This window comes from Typopeltis vanoorti, chromosome 9, assembly GCF_054136105.1.
Source record: "Typopeltis vanoorti isolate ZY-2024b chromosome 9, IOZ_Tvanoo_1.0, whole genome shotgun sequence".
Lineage (NCBI taxonomy): Eukaryota > Metazoa > Arthropoda > Arachnida > Uropygi > Thelyphonidae > Typopeltis > Typopeltis vanoorti.
Window position 1 is genome coordinate 42721211 of NC_143557.1, and position 19434 is coordinate 42740644.

Here is a 19434-nt window from a genome sequence, read left to right on the forward strand (position 1 = left end):
AGGCAAGGGGCCACTACCCAGACCGGTTTCGACCTTTATTGAGGTCTCGTCAGTGGGAGCTAGGCTTAGAAATACCAAGATTTAGTAATACCGAGCTTGTAAGTATTTCGCCAAAACAAGTTACCATAAGGTGTTTTAACCTTATTAAATAAAAATCTCTGGAGGAGATATAAATGTAGAAAGTATTTTTACCTTGGGTATAAATATGTTAAAGATACCAAGCAATTTTAAACCTGGTTTTACTCCATTTCCCAAGTAAGCAAACAGACTAAAAGTCAAGTTTGCGCCTGCAATTGATGCAAGTCTAACTGATCCCACAGGTAGTGCAGGATCAGGGCAACTCGTGGCAAAGGTGGAACAAGCTCCGATCACTAATCTTAATATTTACCCTTAATGCCAAAACACATCTCCAAGAAGGGGATGTATGATGTTTTGTATTAAAGGCAAGGGGCCACTACCCAGACCGGTTTCGACCTTTATTGAGGTCTCGTCAGTGGGAGCTAGGCTTAGAAATACCAAGATTTAGTAATACCGAGCTTGTAAGTATTTCGCCAAAACATCATACAAACCAAAACATCATACATTAATACAAAACATCATACATCCCCTTCTTGGAGATGTGTTTTGGCATTAAGGGTAAATATTAAGATTAGTGATCGGAGCTTGTTCCACCTTTGCCACGAGTTGCCCTGATCCTGCACTACCTGTGGGATCAGTTAGACTTGCATCAATTGCAGGCGCAAACTTGACTTTTAGTCTGTTTGCTTACTTGGGAAATGGAGTAAAACCAGGTTTAAAATTGCTTGGTATCTTTAACATATTTATACCCAAGGTAAAAATACTTTCTACATTTATATCTCCTCCAGAGATTTTTATTTAATAAGGTTAAAACACCTTATGGTAACTTGTTTTGGCGAAATACTTACAAGCTCGGTATTACTAAATCTTGGTATTTCTAAGCCTAGCTCCCACTGACGAGACCTCAATAAAGGTCGAAACCGGTCTGGGTAGTGGCCCCTTGCCTTTAATACAAAACATCATACATCCCCTTCTTGGAGATGTGTTTTGGCATTAAGGGTAAATATTAAGATTAGTGATCGGAGCTTGTTCCACCTTTGCCACGAGTTGCCCTGATCCTGCACTACCTGTGGGATCAGTTAGACTTGCATCAATTGCAGGCGCAAACTTGACTTTTAGTCTGTTTGCTTACTTGGGAAATGGAGTAAAACCAGGTTTAAAATTGCTTGGTATCTTTAACATATTTATACCCAAGGTAAAAATACTTTCTACATATATATATATATATATATATATATAACTTTTTTTGTGGTTCCTTCTCATAAAAGGTTGAACCTATAGTATATTAGTACTGCAAGTCAGTTAAGGATATTTTGAAATTAATTTTTATATTTTTTCCATAGTCTAGAATCCCTGCTCTAGAATGATACAACTTTTTTCAAGAGCAACTTCATGCCTCCAATAAGCAGGGTGTGGTGGTAGTCTCGCATCATACGATGACATTCATCTCCCACCTAAAGATTTTGATTATTATTGATTATATATCTGATTTATTATATGTTTTATATTATTTGATTGTATTTGTTAGATCTTCTTTCCTCCCCTCACCTGCACCATGTTACCAGTTCAGCGCTTTGTCCCTATTTTCATTACCTTTCTATTTTATTAACACCCATGGTATCCTTCTTAGTACTTCAGGTTTAAGTCATTTGTGCTTTCTTTATGATGCATGCAGACATTATGTGATGTGTCTATGACAGATGAAATATCAAAGCAATAAACTAACATTTTATTTATTACTTTGTGCTATTCTTCATTTCCATTAACAGACAAGTAACTGGTTATCATTTTATTCATGAGTGTTTATATTACAATGATTAAATTTTTGAGGGTTTCAGTTTTTACCACAATCAAAACTTGCTGCTCTTAGGTATTGCTTTAGTTGCTTTGTGGGTTGTTACAGACTGGGCTCTGCAAATTCTGTGTGGTTTAGGAACTAGAGATTGACTTAATTCAGTTGCTTGTAATCGTAACTTTCCATTTTGCCAAAAATCATTTACATCATATTAACTTAAAAGTGGATAAAAAATAAAAACTTGCAGTGATTCTGTCAGTCATACTTTCAAGTTTTGTGTGAGAGCATGCAGGCGTTAATATATTAAAGGCTGTAAATATGTTACAGCCATGAATACATGCCGATTTCAAAATATCTACCTGATGAATATTTCTAAGTATTAAAATCGGTGAATTATTAAAATAACGTTTAAAAATCAATTTCAATCATTTTAAGTTGACTATAATTATGGTCATTGTTAATGTGGAACTTTTCAGTATCATGATGTTATTCTTGTCTAATTGGCATATACCTGAAGGAAAACTAGCTTCTTCATCTAATATGATGAAAAATGATGCTTTGTTATAGTGGATAATTAAGGTATTTTAGAAAATTATCTGTAGGAAATAATTTATCTTAAATATATACATATTCCTTTTACATGTTATTTTTATTGTGAAGACCTAATGCATCTTTAATCTTTTGTAAACTTATATTGATAGAAACAAGATCGCCTTGATGAAGTGAAAAACAGGATTGAAAGGCACAGGTATCATATAAAACAGCTGGAAACACTTCTGAGAATGCTGGACAATAGTACAGTAGAAGTTGATCATATCAAAAAGATCAAAGATGATGTAGAGTATTATATAGAATCATCGCAGGATCCAGATTTTGAGGAAAATGAATTTGTGTATGATGACTTAGGTCTAGAGGATCTCCAAGAATATTTGGCAAAAACAAGAGCAGCAAGTAAGTACTGGGAAATTAAAGATAGTAATTATTTACATATACAGAAATAGTAATCATTGCATGGATGGAATTCTTCAGAATTAGAGAGGACACTTGTTATAATGAACTCGTTATGTTTAGTATAAGTAAAGAAAATTTACAATTTCTTTTTTTTTCTCTTATTATAATAAGTGTTAAAGCAGTACTTGCATTACTTGATGATATGCTGTTGCATTTTCAAAGTTATCATCATTTTAATTATAATCCCCAAGGGAGCATACAGGATACTGAGATAGTATTGCATGAAAGTTTACATTATTACTAAACTTCCTGTTGACAGTTTTTCTCCAAATTGTTATGTTTCTAAGGCATTTAGAATCAATCAAATCCTTTTTATTACACTTTTTCTATTACATTTTTATTAATTTACTAAATATTATATTACTAACATAACTGTATCTGTTTTATAAACTAATTTTCTCGGCCCTTTAATTTAACCAATTTTTTTTAGAAACTAATACCTTTAATGATAGCGTAGCATGTGTTAAATATTTTTATTGTTTCAAGACCAATTTCATTTTTTGAGTTACACGGCAACCACTGTTTGCTAACCTACGTGAAAATATATTCACTTTCAATTTGATATATCAATAGTTATTTCATCAATTGTCCATGATAAGTGGATCATGGACAGCATTGCCTCGCATCCTAGTGGGAGTTAATACAACTAATGTGAACTTGAATTTATTCCTTTCAGAGAACGTTTATCTGGGTTTAGATGAACATACAAATATAAACAAATAACAAGCTTTGATTATGAATCAATACATAACTAAAAAAATACTGAATGCATAGGAACTGTTACACAATAGAAACACGTAGAGTGTGGATGCTGGCACATGGTCAGTCATTGTTCAGTAGGTGCGTTCGATAGTCAGCAGAGAAATTAAAGTCTGATGGGCTTAGAGATCTAATGAGTGAACGCCAAATGTCACTCAAAATCATCGCTTGGTTTCTGTTTAGGTACCTTGTGAGTGGATTACCACCCTAGCATCTTTTACGTTGTGGGAACTGTAGTCATCCTCTATGTATGGCATGGAGCTCTTATCCCAGTGTTGTGGTGAGTGTTGGAGAAATGGAATGCCAACCCTGAACTGTCTTCTCTATTGTTGTTGATGTCTCCAATATGTTCCTTTTGTCTTATTTCTAAACTTCTCAAAGTTTGTCCTATGTAATTAAGGCCACAAGAACATGTGATGTTGTAAACTCCATGATGTTTGTTGAAAGAGTTGTAGTCCTTCGGTGAGCATAACAGATTTCGTACTGTCATAATTATATTTCACAAAAAATGGTCATTGTACATAAGCTGAAAAACAGGGTGATCTCTATTATAAGAGATGAAGGAACATTAACAGAAGAATTACATTCTATTCTCCAACTATTGATCAACAATGGATATCCCCAAAAATTAACAAAAAGAATACTACTGTCTAATCTCTCTCTACAACAAATCCATGCCATTCATTACAGAACTTTAATTTCCATCCCTTTTATTGGCGAATTTTCACAAAATATTGCTAATCTCCTGAAATCTCGTGATGTTATACCTTCAAACCAATTATGACAGTATGAAATCTGTTATGCTCACCCAAGGATCACAACTCTTTCAACGAACATCCTGAAGTTGACAACATCCCATGTTCTTGTGTTGTGGCCTTAATTACATAGCACAAACTTTGAGAAGTTTAGAAATAAGACAAAAGGAACATATTGGGGACATTAACAACAACAAAGAAGACAGTTCAGGGTTGGCATTCCATTTTTCCAACACTCACCACAACATTGAATGGGATGAGAGCTCTGCTGAACAATGACTGTCCATGTGCCAGCATCCACACTCTACGTGTTTCTATTGTGTAATGGTTGCTATGCATTCAGTATTTTTTTTAGTAGGGTATTGATTTGTATAATCAAAGCTTGTTGTTTATGTATATTTGTATGTTCATCCACATCCAGACGAAGCCACTAGTTCACATGGCAAAACTAATCGATAACTAGTAATCTCAAATCTTATAACAAATAAACCCAGTGTTAGCTATTTTTCTTACGTTACTTTTGTTGTCGAAAATAACATACCATTCATGAACTTATTACCATCATCATCATCATCAACTTATTACCATTATTACTTAAACTGTATAATTATCATCAAATTCCTGACATGTACCCTCAGGGGTGTACAGAATATTATGATAGTACTACATGAAGAATTTACCTCATTACCTTACTTCCTATCAACAATTTTCCTTCAAATCAATCTGCTGTCTGTCTACAAATAAGATTATCAGGTCTTATATGGCTATCTTCTAAGGCAATTTTTTCTGTATCTATCCACCTATATCTTAGTCTCCCTCTGGGTCTTTTTCCTTCCAACCTGGCAGAGAACACATGTTTTGCTAATCATTCCTCTCTCTCATTCTGTTTAAGTGACCATATCACCTGAGATTAACTCTGCTAACACATTCCTGGATGCTAACAATGTTTCCTAATAGCAATTGTTTTGACTAATTTCTCTCTTATTCTATATAAATTTATTCAGTTGACTTCCCACCATATTGGCTTTGTTGATTCTGTTGTCTATTTCCATATTTAATTTACCATCTTCACTAAAAATCAGGTCTAAATAGCTGAAATGTTTTACTTGTTCTATAGGTTCTCCATTCACGATGCAGTTGATATTTTCAATGTTTCTGTCTATTTTCATTATCTTTGTTTTGTTCAAAGCCATAGTATTATTGCTGATTTTCATACCAAATTTATTACAACATTTGTTCAATTTAGTCAGCGAATCTTGCAGACTTGTAGTGGATTTATTTAAAAGTATAAAATCATCTGCATAAAGTAAAGAGTGAGATTAACATCTCCTATTTTGATATTAAAGCAGGTTTAATACTGCTTTCCTTCATAATGTGATCCATACAGATAATGAATAACAGAGGGGATAACGTACAACCTTGTCTGACATCAGATTTAATACAAAAACAATCTTCCTGTACTTCCTTCACTTCTGACTTACAATTCAAATAAAGACCATTGCTTGGTATAATGCTCCATTGACACCATATAACTGTATTGTTTTGAATAGCTTTTCTGTTGACACCTTGCAGGTTTACAAAACGTAAATACAGATGATTATTATTCAGGCCTCCATGGAGTCAAAAGCCTCATCGTAGGAGGTCCTTCCTAGGAAATACAAAGTCTGTCACATCACTCATTGAACTCATTGACTGTTCTTGCTCTCCCCACTCTATCAGGCAATGCATTCCATGGTTCAGCCACTCTCCGTGCAAAGAAACCACTCCTCGCCTCTTGCTCACAGCTTCCTTTCATGACTTCCAGAGATGGCCCCTTGTCATTGCTCCTTCCTGCTGTTCCACCAAGCAAAAGAACTCCCTGGTGTTGGCCCTCTAACTACCTCTCAACAGTTTAAAAGTCTCAATCATATCACCTCTCCTTCTTCTATCTACCAAACTCTACACTCCACATTCCCTCATACTCATAACTAACATTGTACAGTCCTGAAACCATCTTTGTTATCCCCTCTGTACATTTTCCACATTTAATTTATCCCTTTCAAATCCTGGGGACCAAATTTGAGAACAACGATAACAAGATCTTTGTTATATTCCCAGATTTCTCAACTATTTGTTGTATAGTGAAAATATGATCCTCACAGCCTCTGTTTGGCCTGAATTCAGCTTGTTCTTCACCAAGCTTCCCTTATACAATACTTCTGAACTGTTTTTCAAGTATACTTGCATAAATCTTACTGAGAACACTCAGTAGGAATATACCTCAGTAATTTTCACATTCAGTTTCATTTCCATTTTTATATATGAGTACTGTGAGAACTCTAATCCAATCATCTGGAATTCATCTAGTCCACAGTTCTGCTGTGCAGTGCAACAATGGCAAGACTTTTATACCTCCATACTTGAACATTTCTGGTCGAATATCATTTACTCCTGCTGCCTTTCCACATTTCAGGCTTTTGGTGGCTTTTTATACTTTAAGTATGGATATGCATTCCTGATAGCATGTTTGTTGAGTGTTTTTACTACTGTACTGTCACTGCTTGTTTCATTTAGCAATTTTTTGAAGTAATTGCTCAACACATCAAGGATATCTTTATCTCCAGTTTTCGTTTACCTTTATCATTTCTAATTCCTTTTACAACACTCTCTCCTCCATTCTGAGCTTTATCAACAGCCCCCAGAATATTTTGCCACCTTCCTTGATATTTATTTTCTAGGTTCTCACCAAAGCCTTCCCATGACTTTTGTTAAGCTAATTTTACACATTGTTTAGCTTTCTTGCATTTGTCTCTGGGGTGCTTAAGGATCAAAGCTGTATAACTGAGAAGAGACCTCCACATACCCCTTTAAAAAAATGCGTAGAACAGACCAGGGCTTCTGACCTAATGTCCAATCCTCACGTCTCGTGGTGCACCATGTTGGGTATCTACCTGAATACTGAACGAACGAGGATGGGCTGGCAATTTGGGATTTGGCCGACCAAATTGTATTCTTATTGGCTTAAACGAAAATACAAAATGATGGTACAACATGACAAAATTTCATGTCGGCTGGGGTGTCGCCAGGAAACCAGGGCGAACAGCAAAATGTCAGCTACTGGAAAAAATCCGAAAACACACCTCAACTCAACATCACCAGAGTTAAAGATCGGTACTATCAACATAAGAAGCCTGAATGGCAAAGAAATGGAGCTAGCTGAGGAATTCGATTAAGTACCAGATTGACATAATAGGAGTGACTGAAACAAAAAAAGACAAAAACTGGTGAGATCTTTCTGAGCAATAAATACAAAATGTTATATTCAGGCAATGACAATCAAGGAAAAGAAGCAGTAGCCATAGTATTCAACACTAAATATGAGGCTAATCTTCTTGAATGGCAGGCAGTCTCAAGTAGAGTGATTTGGGCAAATATCAGAATGGGAAACTGGAGAATGAGACATATTTGTTCCTATGGTCCCACAGAAGGTTCTACTAAGGTAGAAGTGGAGGAATTTTTTGAAGCTTTAGAGAAAGCAACTGACACAATGAAAAATGAAAAGTTGGTCCTGTTGGGGATCTAAATAGCAGAGTAGGAAATGATTGTCAGACATATAAAAATATATTGGGAAAATTTGGAGAAAAGAGCAAAGCTACTAATAATGACAAATAACTGTTGGATTTCTGCTCAGAACATGGACTGGTTATTAAAATGTGCACAAATTCACAAGGAGAGAAGAGTCAAGGAATAAGAAAAGTCTCATTGACTATGTTATTGTTGATAGTGAGTTTTCTCTCTGGTGCAGGACACCAGAGTGTAGAGGATTTGAAATTGGAAGTGATCACTATTTAGTTTTGAGCAGGATAAAATAGAATTTCATATTAAAAAGAATAACATGTAAGAAAGTTTTAAAGCAAATAAAAGTTGAGCAGCTCTCAGATGTGAACTGTAGACTAAAATACACAAAGATTATTAAAGAAAAAATGAAAGAATTTGAGAATGGGAACCAAACCTTGGAGATCCAGTGGCAAGCCCTGAAGAAAACCCTGATTGATTCAGCCAGAGAGGCATGTAGTGAGGTTATCTGCAAGGATAGAAAAATCAGAACACCATGGTGGGCACAGGAAATTAAAGAGGAAGTGAAGGAAAAGAAGAAAGCATATCAAAAGTTCCTGGCAAATGAGTCAGCTTGTGCTCTTAGAGAATACACAGAGAAATGTAAGAAAGCTAAACACTGTGTAAAACTAGTTAAACAAAAGTCATGGGAGGACTTTGGCCAGTACATGGAAAATAAATATCAAGAAGGTGACAAAATATTCTGGTGATTGGTGAAGAAGCTTAGAAATTGAGGAAAGAGTGCTGTAAAAGAAGTTAGAGATGATAAAGGTCACATGAAAATGGCAGAAAAAGATATCCTTGAAGTATAGAGTAATTATTAAATGAAACAAGCGTGGATAGCACAGTGGTAAAAAACACTCAGCAGGCATACAGTCATGAATACATATCCATACTAAAGAAGAAAAAGCCATCAAAGGCTTGAAATGTGGAAAGACAGCAGGAGTAGATGATATTCGACCAGAAATGCTGAAGTATGGTGGCATAAAAGTCTTACAGTGGCTGCACTGCATAGTTAAGAAGACCTGAACAGAGGGACGAATTCCCAATGATTGGAGTAGAGCTCTTATAGTACCTATATATAAAAAGAGAAATTAAACTGAATGTGAGAATTACAGAGGTATTTCCGTACTGAGTGTTCCTGGTAAGATTTATGCAAGTATACTTGAGAAACGGTTTGAGAAGAATTGTGGAAGAAAAGCTTGCTGAAGAACAAGCTGGATTCCAGACAAATAGAGGCTGTCAGGATCAGATCTTCACTTTACTACAAATAGTTCAGAAATCATCGGAAGATAACAAAGATCTGTATTTAAGTTTTGTAGATCTGGAAAAGGCATTTGACAAGGTGCCAAGAGAGAAGCTATTCAAAACGCTACAGTTATGTGGTGTCAATGGGGCATTATATCAAGCAATTCTTAGTCTTTATTTGAGTTGTAAGTCAGCAGTTAGAATTGAAGGAAGTACAGGAAGATGGATTAGTGTTAAATGTGGTGTGAGACAAGGATGTACATTATCTCCTTTGTTATTCATTATCTATATGGATCACATTATGAAGAAAAGTGATATTAAACCTGATATCAAAATTGGAGATGTTAATGTCAGCTCTTTGCTTTATGCGGATGATGTTATACTTCTAAATAAATCCGCTACAAGTCTGCAAGATTCTCTGACTGAATTGATTAGCTGTTGTAATAGATATGGTATGAAGGTCAGCAATAAAAAGACAATGAAAATAGGCAGAATCGTTGAAAATGTCAACTGTATTGTGAATGGAGAACCTGTGGAACAAGTAAAACATTTCAGCTACTCAGGCACGATTTTTAGTGAAGATGGTAAATTAAATATGGAAATAGACAACAGAATCAGCAAAGCTGGTATACTAGGAAGTCAATTGAATAAATTTATATGGAATGAGAGAGAAATTAGTCGGAACACTAAATTAGCTGTATAAAAGACAGTGTTGAAACCAATTTTAACTTATGGATCTGAGAGCTGGATTAGAAGTAAAACACTTGACCAAAGACTAGAGACCGCAGATATGAGAGTCCTGAGGAAGATTAGAGGTGTGAACAGATGGCATCAATGGCAATATCATATTAAAAACGAGGATATTAGGAAAGAACTTGAGATTGTCATCATCCAGGAATGCTTTATCAGAGCTAATCTCAGGTGGTATCATCACTTAAACAAAATGGGTGAGGAAAGATTAGCAAAACAAGTGTTCTCTGCCAGGTTGGCAGGAAAACGACCCACAGGAAGACCAAGATATAGGTGGATTAATATGGTACAAAGTGCCTTAGACAATAGAAATATAAAATATTTTTTGGAATCTTAACAAATAACAGACTTATTTGGTGGAAAATTGTAGATAGGAAGTTAGTAATGATGTAAATTTTGCATGTACTACTATCATATCCTGTACACCCCTTGAGGGTACATGGCAGGAATTTGATGATGATGACATTTTTCTCTGTATTCTCTAAGAGCACAAGCTGACTTATTTACCATGACCCTTCAATATGCTATCTTCTTTTTGTTTCTTCACTTCCTCTTTAACTTCCAGTGTCTGACATGGTGTTCTGATTTTTCTATCCTTGCCGACAACCTCACCACATGCCTCTCAGGCTGAATCAATCAGTGTTTTCTTCAAGGCTTGCCACTGAATCTCCATGATTTAGTTCCTGTTTTCAAACTCTTTCATTTTTTTGTTGAGTAATGTTTGTGTATTTTAGTCTATAGTTCATACCTGTTCAACGACTTTATCCTGCTCAAGATTAAATGGTGATCGCTTCCAATTTGAAATCCTCTGTACACTCTATTGTCCTGCACCAGTGAGAAAACATCCCTATGAAACAATAATGTATAGTCAATGAGACGTTTTTATTCCTTGCCTCTTCTCTCTATATGAATTTATGCACATTTTTATTTTTGAATGTTGTGTTAATAATAACCAGTCCACATCCTGAGCAAAAATCCAACAAGTATTTGCCATTATTATTAGCTTTGCTCTTTTATCCAGATTTTGTCATTTATCCCCAATGAGGACCAACTTTTCATTTTTCTTTGTGTCAGCTGCTTTCTCTAAAGCCTCATAAAACTCCTTCACAGAAGGTTCTACATTAGTAGAACCTTTTGTGGGACTCAAGGCACAAATAAGTTATTGTCCAGTTTCCCATTCTGATATTTGCCCACATCACTCTACATAATATTGCCTGCCATTCAAGAAGATTAGCCTCATATTTAGTGTTGAATACTACAGCTATTCCTTCTTTTCCCTGATTGTTGTTGCCTGAATATATTATTAATTATTATTATTATTAAGAGAAATTATTATTATTATTATCAAGCACTCCCTTGTTGAGTCTCTACCTCCAAGGAGTTAGAGACTCATCAAGTGAGGCTCGCATACTACACACACACCAGCTATCGTACTTATTCTTGAATTCGTTCACACTGCTTGCACTGACAACATCCAATGGCACTCCATTCCAATCACTCACCACCCTCCCAGAGAAAAATCTGTCCCTCGCACCCTTCTTGTGGCCTTCATTCTCAGTTTTCAAGGATGCCCTCTCGTTCTTTCCCCACTCTCCATAAATTGAAAAATTCCATCAATTGAAATCCTATATGACCCTTTCACCCCTCTTTCTCCTATTTGCTAGTATCTGCAGTCTACAAATTCTGTCTGTCTTCATAATCAGCATTCCACATCCTGATATCATTTTTAACATTCTCCTTTGTACTCTCTCCAACATATCAGAATCGCAACGGAAACCAGGAGACTAGACCTGCGCACAGTAGTCCAAGTGAGGTCTTATCAAGGCCTTGTAGAGAGGCAAAATAATATCCTTATCTTTACATGTGAATGTTTTTTAGCATTGTAATTATCTTTTGAGTTGTACATGCAATCTTTGCCACATTGCCCCTAAACTTCAACTTCTTATCTACTAACACTCCAAGATCCCTAGCTTCATCAGTTTCTTCTAGCCTAATCCCACCAATATAATACGACATTGGATATCTAATCATGCCGAAGTGAATGACTTTACATTTACTGACATTGAACTGACAGCCATTTTCCCATGCCCACAATTCCAGCCTATTCAACTCATTTTGCAAACTGCATATCAGCAGCATTCCTGATTACCCTACCTATCTTTGCATCATCATCAAATAACTGTATGTCGCTTATCAAATCCTTCCCAATATCATTAATATACAGATTGAATGACAGTGGACCAAGCACTGATCCTTGTGGCACACCACTTGTTACCTTAAACCTTGCGGATGCAGATACCCCATACACCACATTTTGTTATCTGTCCTTTAGCCATTCTCTTATCCATGCTAATATTGTATAACCCAAACCCATTTTCTCCAATTTATGCAGCATTCTGCCATGCTGTATTCTGTCAAAAGCCTTTGCATAATCCAAAAGTATCATGGTGTATCCGTTCCCATTGTCAGTTCAATGGTAACGTTGTTATAGAATGTGAGCAAGTTGCTAAAACATGACCTTCCGAATATAACATTTTGTATTTATTGCTTAGAAAGATCTCACCAGTTTTTGTCTTTTTTGTTTCGGTTACTGCTTCTTTGACCTCAGCATCATCTTGAAACTGCCCGCCACCAAGAAAAGATTTCATATGTTTGAACAGGTGAAAGTCGTTTGGCGCAAAGTCAGGACTATACAGAGTATGATGGAATTGTTCCCAGCTGAAGGTGGCGAGAAGTTATTGTGTGGGCAGGCCGGCTTTATCATGAATGAAAACAACGCCCCTGGTAAGCATGCCCGTGACATTTATTCTGGATCACTCGACACAATTTCTTAAAGGTTTGGCAGTATATACTTGCATTGGTTGTGGAGCCTTGACCCAAGAAGTCTAACAGCAAAATTCCATGTCTATCCCAAAACACAATGCACATGATTTTCTGAGTGGAAATCATTGTCTTCAATTTCGTCTTGACTGGTGCCTCTACTCCTTGGACTGTTGTTTGGATTCAGGGGTTGCTTGCAACACCCAAGTCTTGTCCCCGGTGACAAGTCTGCTCAGGAAAACATCCTCATGGTAGCTTTTCAAGAATTCCAATGCATTACCCAGCCAATTCACTTTGTGCTGTTCTGTAAGCAACTTCGACACCTAACGTGCGCACAATTTCCGATAATTCAGTTTCTCCGACACAATTTCATGAAGTCATGAACGTGAAACTTCTGGAATTTGTAGCGAGAGTGACGTCATAGTGAATCCCCTATTCTGTCGAATCGTCTCTTCAACTGAATGCACCAAATCGTCAGTCACTAAAGATGGTTGCACACTCTGTTCATCATCGTGCACACTGTCTTTCCTTCATTAAAAAGTCTTACCCATCTTCACCACACAATCACTCATTGTGTGTTCTCCATAAACCTCAATAATTTGCTGATGAAGTTCAGCTGCTTTAACATTTCTCGCATTCAAGAAATAGATAACTGACCTAATTTCACATGCAGGGGGGGGGGGAACGATTCGATTTTCTTAGACATTATAAACACACACACCAAGGAAGCATACACACTGTGAGAATGTCTGAAAATGGCACCAACTCCTTGCTAACGAATCAACAAACTCGGCGCACATGTGCACCGTTGTGATCGCAGCTCTGCAGTGAAAATATTTAAAAATGGGACTTACTTTCTGGACGTCTCTCGTATTTTCATGTAACCATAGCCAATTTGTACATTAAGGACTTAGAAGGCTCGTTTTGCTCTGTACAACTGCAATCGTTGTTTTGTGTGTGCAATGTGGGTGATGTTTTCATATTTGGCCTCACCCCGAAAATGCTCTACCTGGTTTTCTATATAAATCAACAACTTGACATCCCCATATCTCACCACCATGGAACAAAATAGAGGCATAAAGTTAGACTTCTTGGACAGCCCTTTCTCCCACTTTCTTGTTGTTTCTGCTACCTGTGTGTATTGCAAACCTTTCTTTATTGGCCATTATATACAACAAGGTTCTGCACATCATACATCTCGAAAAATGAACATCAAAATCTAGCTAGATACAACGGATTTTATCTGCTCTTTCCACCCTCATGACCTCAGAATATAACTGGATAGCATTAATTGTATTGTGCAAACTGCGTTCCCTCAAGAAAATTCAGTGTATTCTCGAGCAAATAGAATCTGGAACCTTTACAGAGATTTCAAGAGTTCGAGATGTCTGGAGCAACTACTTTGAAAGCTGTTAAATGAAACTAGCAGTGACAGAACAGTAGTAGAAAATTTTCAGGAGGAATGCAAACCAGACTACATATGAATACCTGAGGTAGAAAAAGCATCGAAAACTTCAAATGTGTTAAATTAGCCGGAGTAAATGATATTCGACCAGAAATGCTCATATATTGAAGGTATAAAAGTTTTGCAATGGATACACTACATAATTCAGAGGGTTTTGTTCAGAAGATTGAATTCCAGGCCGTTGGAGTAGAACTCTCATAATTCTCATCAATAAAAAAAGAGAGAAAGAGAGAATAAAGCGTGAATGTGAGAATTACACTGAAATTTCTCTGCTCAGTGTTCTGGCTTTGCAAGCATCCTTGAAAAGAGACTGAGAAACATTGTGTAAGAGAAACTTGAAGAACAAGCTAGGCTCATGCCAAATGGGTATTGTCAAGATCAGATTTTCAATTTAAGACAGTTAACTACTCACAGGAATATAACAAGGATATCTATTAAGTTTTGTGGACCTGTAAAAGGCATATGACAATGTGTCCAGAGAAAAGCTTTTGAAAACTCTACAATTATATGGGGTAAATGGAAATTATACAAATCACTACATAGTATATATTTAAGTTGTAAGTTAGTAGTTAGAATTGGAGGAAATACAGGAAGAATATTTTGTTGTCAAATCAAAATTATTCATTTTTTTGATCCACTCTTATTCATTATCTGTATTATGGATTATGTTATGAAAGAAATGATAAATATGTTATTAAATTATGCTTTGAATATGATATGAGAATCAATGATGTCAAACTTGCCTCTTTGCTTTATGCAGATGATGATGTACTCTGAAATGTATCCAGTGCAAGTCTCCAGGATGCCCTAACTAATTGAATTGAATTACAGCTGTAACAAATTTGGCATGAAAATCAGCAATAAAAAGATCAAAACTATGAAAACAGGCAGGAACATAGAAAACTTCGGTTACATTCTCAATGAAAAGCCTGTAGAACACATGAAATATTTCTTCTACATTTATGCACTGTGTTTAGTTGAAGGAGGCAAGTTAAACCTGGAAACAGGCACCAGAATAAGCAAAATTCATGTGGTGGTGGAATGGAGATGGGGGGGGGGGTGCAGTAGAATAAATTCATATGGAATAAGAGAGACATTAGCCAAAGCACAAAACTAGCAGTATACAAAACAGTATTCAGACCAGTTTTCAGTTATGGATCTGAGAGTTGGATTAGAAATACAGCAATTGATCACTGATTAGAGACCTGCAGATATGAGAATTCTGAGAAATATTAGGGTCTGTCCTGAACAGATGGTATCAATGACAGAATCATATTAAAAATGAAGACATTAGGGAGGAAGAGACTTCACATTGTAAGTATTCAGGAATGTGTTAGCAGCATGACTAATCTGAGTTGTACAGGCTGTGTGAATAGAATGGGAAAGGAAAGGTTGGCAAAAGAGGTGTGTAATGCCAAGATGGTACAAAAAAGATCCAAAATAAAGACCAAGGTTTAGATGAATTGATTGTCAGAAGTGCCTTAAAAGAACAAAAATGTTAGATAAAACAATATTGTAGGGCTGAAAAGCAATAGACTAATTTGGAGGAAAATTGATGAGATTAATAATAATGTAAGTCATTTAGTGTTTTTATAGAAGCCTGAACACCACTTTGAGGGTACCTATCAGGAAATTGATGGTGATAAGATATGTGCTATTCAGTGTACTTGAAGATAGTCATCCATTTTTACAAAGTCGTAACATCATCACCATCAATTTCCTGATATGTACCCCAAAAGGGTGTTCAGGTTATTATGACACCATCATAATGAAGTTTAGATTATTATTAATCTTCTATCAACAGTATTCCTCCAAATCAATCTATTACTTGTGAGCACACTCCAATATTGTCATATCTAATATTCCATGCTTCTAAGACACTTCTGACTGAATCAATCCACCTAGACCTTGGTCTTTCTCTTGGTCTCTTTCTACCATCTTGGCATCAAACACCTGTTTGCTAACCCTTCTTCACCCATTGTGTTTAAGTGGCCAATACCACCTTAAATTAGCTCTGTTGACACATTTTTGAAAACTAATAATGTAAAGTTCCTTTCTAATATCTTTATTTTTAATTTGATTCTTCATATCTGTGATCTTTAGCTAGTCTTTGATGAAGTGCTTTATTTCTATCCCAACTTTCAGGTCCATAATTTAAAACTGGTTTAAACACTGTCTTGTGTACTGCTAGTTTGGTAAATTTTCTCTTATTCCATATAAGTTTATTCTGCCGTGTTTATATGCAAACATATAAAAAATATACAGGCTGTCCCTGGAGACCACCTGTATATTTCAGGAAATATTTTGGTGATAATGAAGTAACAGAAGGAATGGTAATTTTTCAAATGCTTCACGCATCCAGAAATTACTTATTCTCAGTTTTTATCATCTCTGATTCTTTTTGTGGTACTCTTTTCTTGATTTGGTGAATGGTGTGAAAAAGGAGTAAATGTCAAAAATATGTTTGAGAAGTGCATTGATAGGAAGAGTGACTAAAGCTGTGGAGAGGAGAGGAGAGCAAGTGCAGAGCTGTTGGCTGTTAGAAGGAACAAATGATCTGTGAGGAGGTTTGAATGGGGTAGTGTGGACTTTGTAAATGTTGGTAGAGACAGTGAAGCAGGAGAGTGTGAGAGGCGAACTGCGAGTGTATTGCTGAAGTATGATAGTAAGGAGCTGGAGCCATGAATGGCATGATATTCAGAATGTGCAGGAAGAGAGAACTTCAGTATATAGATGTATGAAATAAATTTGAATGTAGAGGAGAACTGTTTTCTGCAGAAGGTGTGCCTTAGAATGAGAGTAGCCATATGAAACTTGATCAGTGATGAGAGGAGGTGCATTTTGCCAGTGAAGGAAATGAAAACTATGTGGTGGGACTGTTAGTGTAAGATACCACGATCAGTGTGAAATAAGTGATGAAGAAAGGCAAAATGGCTTCAGGGATTGCCTCAATGGGGACAACAGAGTCAAATGACTTGAATGATGGGGTGAGGAATTGTGAGAAGGAAATAGAGATTAGGGACAAATCTCCCATGCTTATAAACCAGTGAAAGGAGTATTAGGAATAAGGATACAGAGCTCTTGATTACAGTTAGGCAATCCCTAAACCATGATTAAGAGGATGATGTATTCATGGGAGTAGAATATGCTGGTTCTAGCATCTTTTTCAAAAAGATAGAAAAGATGGACGGGTATCACTGATGACTTCAGAAATGTTGTGTTTCCTCCATGTGAAACTTGAAGAAAGCAATGGTGATGATCACTTTTGAGGTTATTTGGTGTGAGATGAGATAAACATGAATTTTAGATATTTAGCTGGGTGTGTTGAAATGTACGGACCATGAAATGTAGAATAAGATGATTCTGGATTGTTTAGCAGATGAGATTGGTATGAGTAACAGGAGAATGATAATAATGATTACTTAACCAGATATGGAAGCATCGACTGGAAGCAGGAAATAGCATTATGTGAATAACAAGATTGAATTCTTTGAGCTGAATAGGGACATTTACCTTAGGCAAGATGTTTGAATCAACACTTGTAACATAAGGGTTGGATTTAACTTCTCATATGGAGGTAAGAGAAGATGTCATCACATCTTCTATGAGCTGAGGAGGGTGAGCTTGGGATTTTTATATGGTGGCCAGGTAGGTACATGCTTCATGGAAGAAAAGAGATGTGTGGAATTATTGAACATGTGACTGCAATTACGGAAACATATTGGAGATGTGCAATGCTCAATCAGTTGAAGAGGAGAGAAATCTGCAATTCTTAGGACTTGATCCAAAATCAGTTACTAATGGCAATACTAGATTGTATTCTTAAAAAATTAGTAGGATAAGTAAAGGAGTGATGAAATGGATGAATAACAGAATTATGCAGGAGCTTCTGAGGAAGGGGATGTTATGGAGGAGATATAAAAAACTATATCATTATTATCATTCTCCTAAGCTTACCAACCAGCTGATCATTAGAGGAAGGTAATTTGTTTGAAATTAAGCTTTCTAATTGACAGTCTGTCTGCACGGTTAGCATAGTGGCTGTGCGCTTCACAACCATGTGCCTGGGGAAGGAGTGCCCTAGGTTTGATTCCCGTCGGAGACATGAGGAGCTGAAGGATCTTCCTCAGCCATAGCCAAGTTAGTCGGTCTTGGGCGTGGATGGTAGGGTTTTCCCCTCCAGTTTATCCTGGGGTTTTTCATCTCACAAACAGGCAAACCAGACCCGTGAACATACAGGATACAGCCATAGGATATAGTACGGCAAGGAAGGCAACAGGAAACCATCTTGCTCATAGTCACTTCCCTAGTATGGTAGCATAGCTGCCCCTACCATCCATATGAATGAAAGGAAACTAATCATCATCATCAATTGACAGTCTGCTTGTGTTCTTCTTTTGATAAATATTTCTATGTACAAATTATTAGATGATATGAACTATGTTTACCGAATAAATAGAAAATACAATGAAAAATGTATTGGAAATGTGAAAAGAAAAAGCACAAAAAAAAGCTACTAGTTCACAAATCTCTGCTCGTTCTTTAATTGCCGATTCATCAAATTTAGATAACAACACTTCATCTCTACTGCAGTCTTTAGCAAATTTGTGTTGCAATGCTAGAGGCAAAAGAAAGGCCAAGTATCCCATATCCCACATGGAAGAAGTGGATATATAATTCCAGATGAGGAACAAGAAATAGAGGACAAGCAAGAAGATCGACTGAGTCTGGAACAGGCCACTTGGCCTAGAACCTCGATAGGAGGAAGAAGAAGATGAGTATAAATTTCTAGAAAATGGTGAGCAGTTTTTATTGTACGATAGTGGTGAAGATGATGAAGAGAGAATTTGTGTTTGGTACACAAGCTGGATTAGAGGACCTTGAAAATAATAAGGATTGGGCATGTGGCAGTACTATTCAATGCAGCCCAAATGTATATTATCAGTTATTAATGCTACATATAGTAATAGGAAGTGTTAGCATCCCACATATTTTTGCTTTGCTTCCTGACAAATCAGAATTAACTTGCAGCATATTATTCAATGCCTTAAAGGCCTTACGTTCATCATTAGATCCAAAAACAATAATATTTACTTCGAGAAAGTAATTATCAACGCTTTTTCTAACATATCTACATCAACAACTATAACTTTACTTCA

General features: G+C 36.3%; 1 protein-coding gene across 4 annotated transcripts in view; it reads left to right on the top strand.

The window, feature by feature from the left end:
- The window catches only part of LOC150103008 (CCR4-NOT transcription complex subunit 3-like), a 447199-nt gene that overhangs the window by 216262 nt on the left and 211503 nt on the right, over window positions 1–19434 (top strand). For all 4 annotated transcript variants that reach the window (XM_090398514.1, XM_090398516.1, XM_090398518.1 and 1 more), the window contains exon 7: window positions 2575–2824. In XM_090398514.1, the coding sequence (XP_090254640.1) occupies window positions 2575–2824 (250 nt within the window). The remainder of the gene's footprint in view (window positions 1–2574; window positions 2825–19434) is intronic.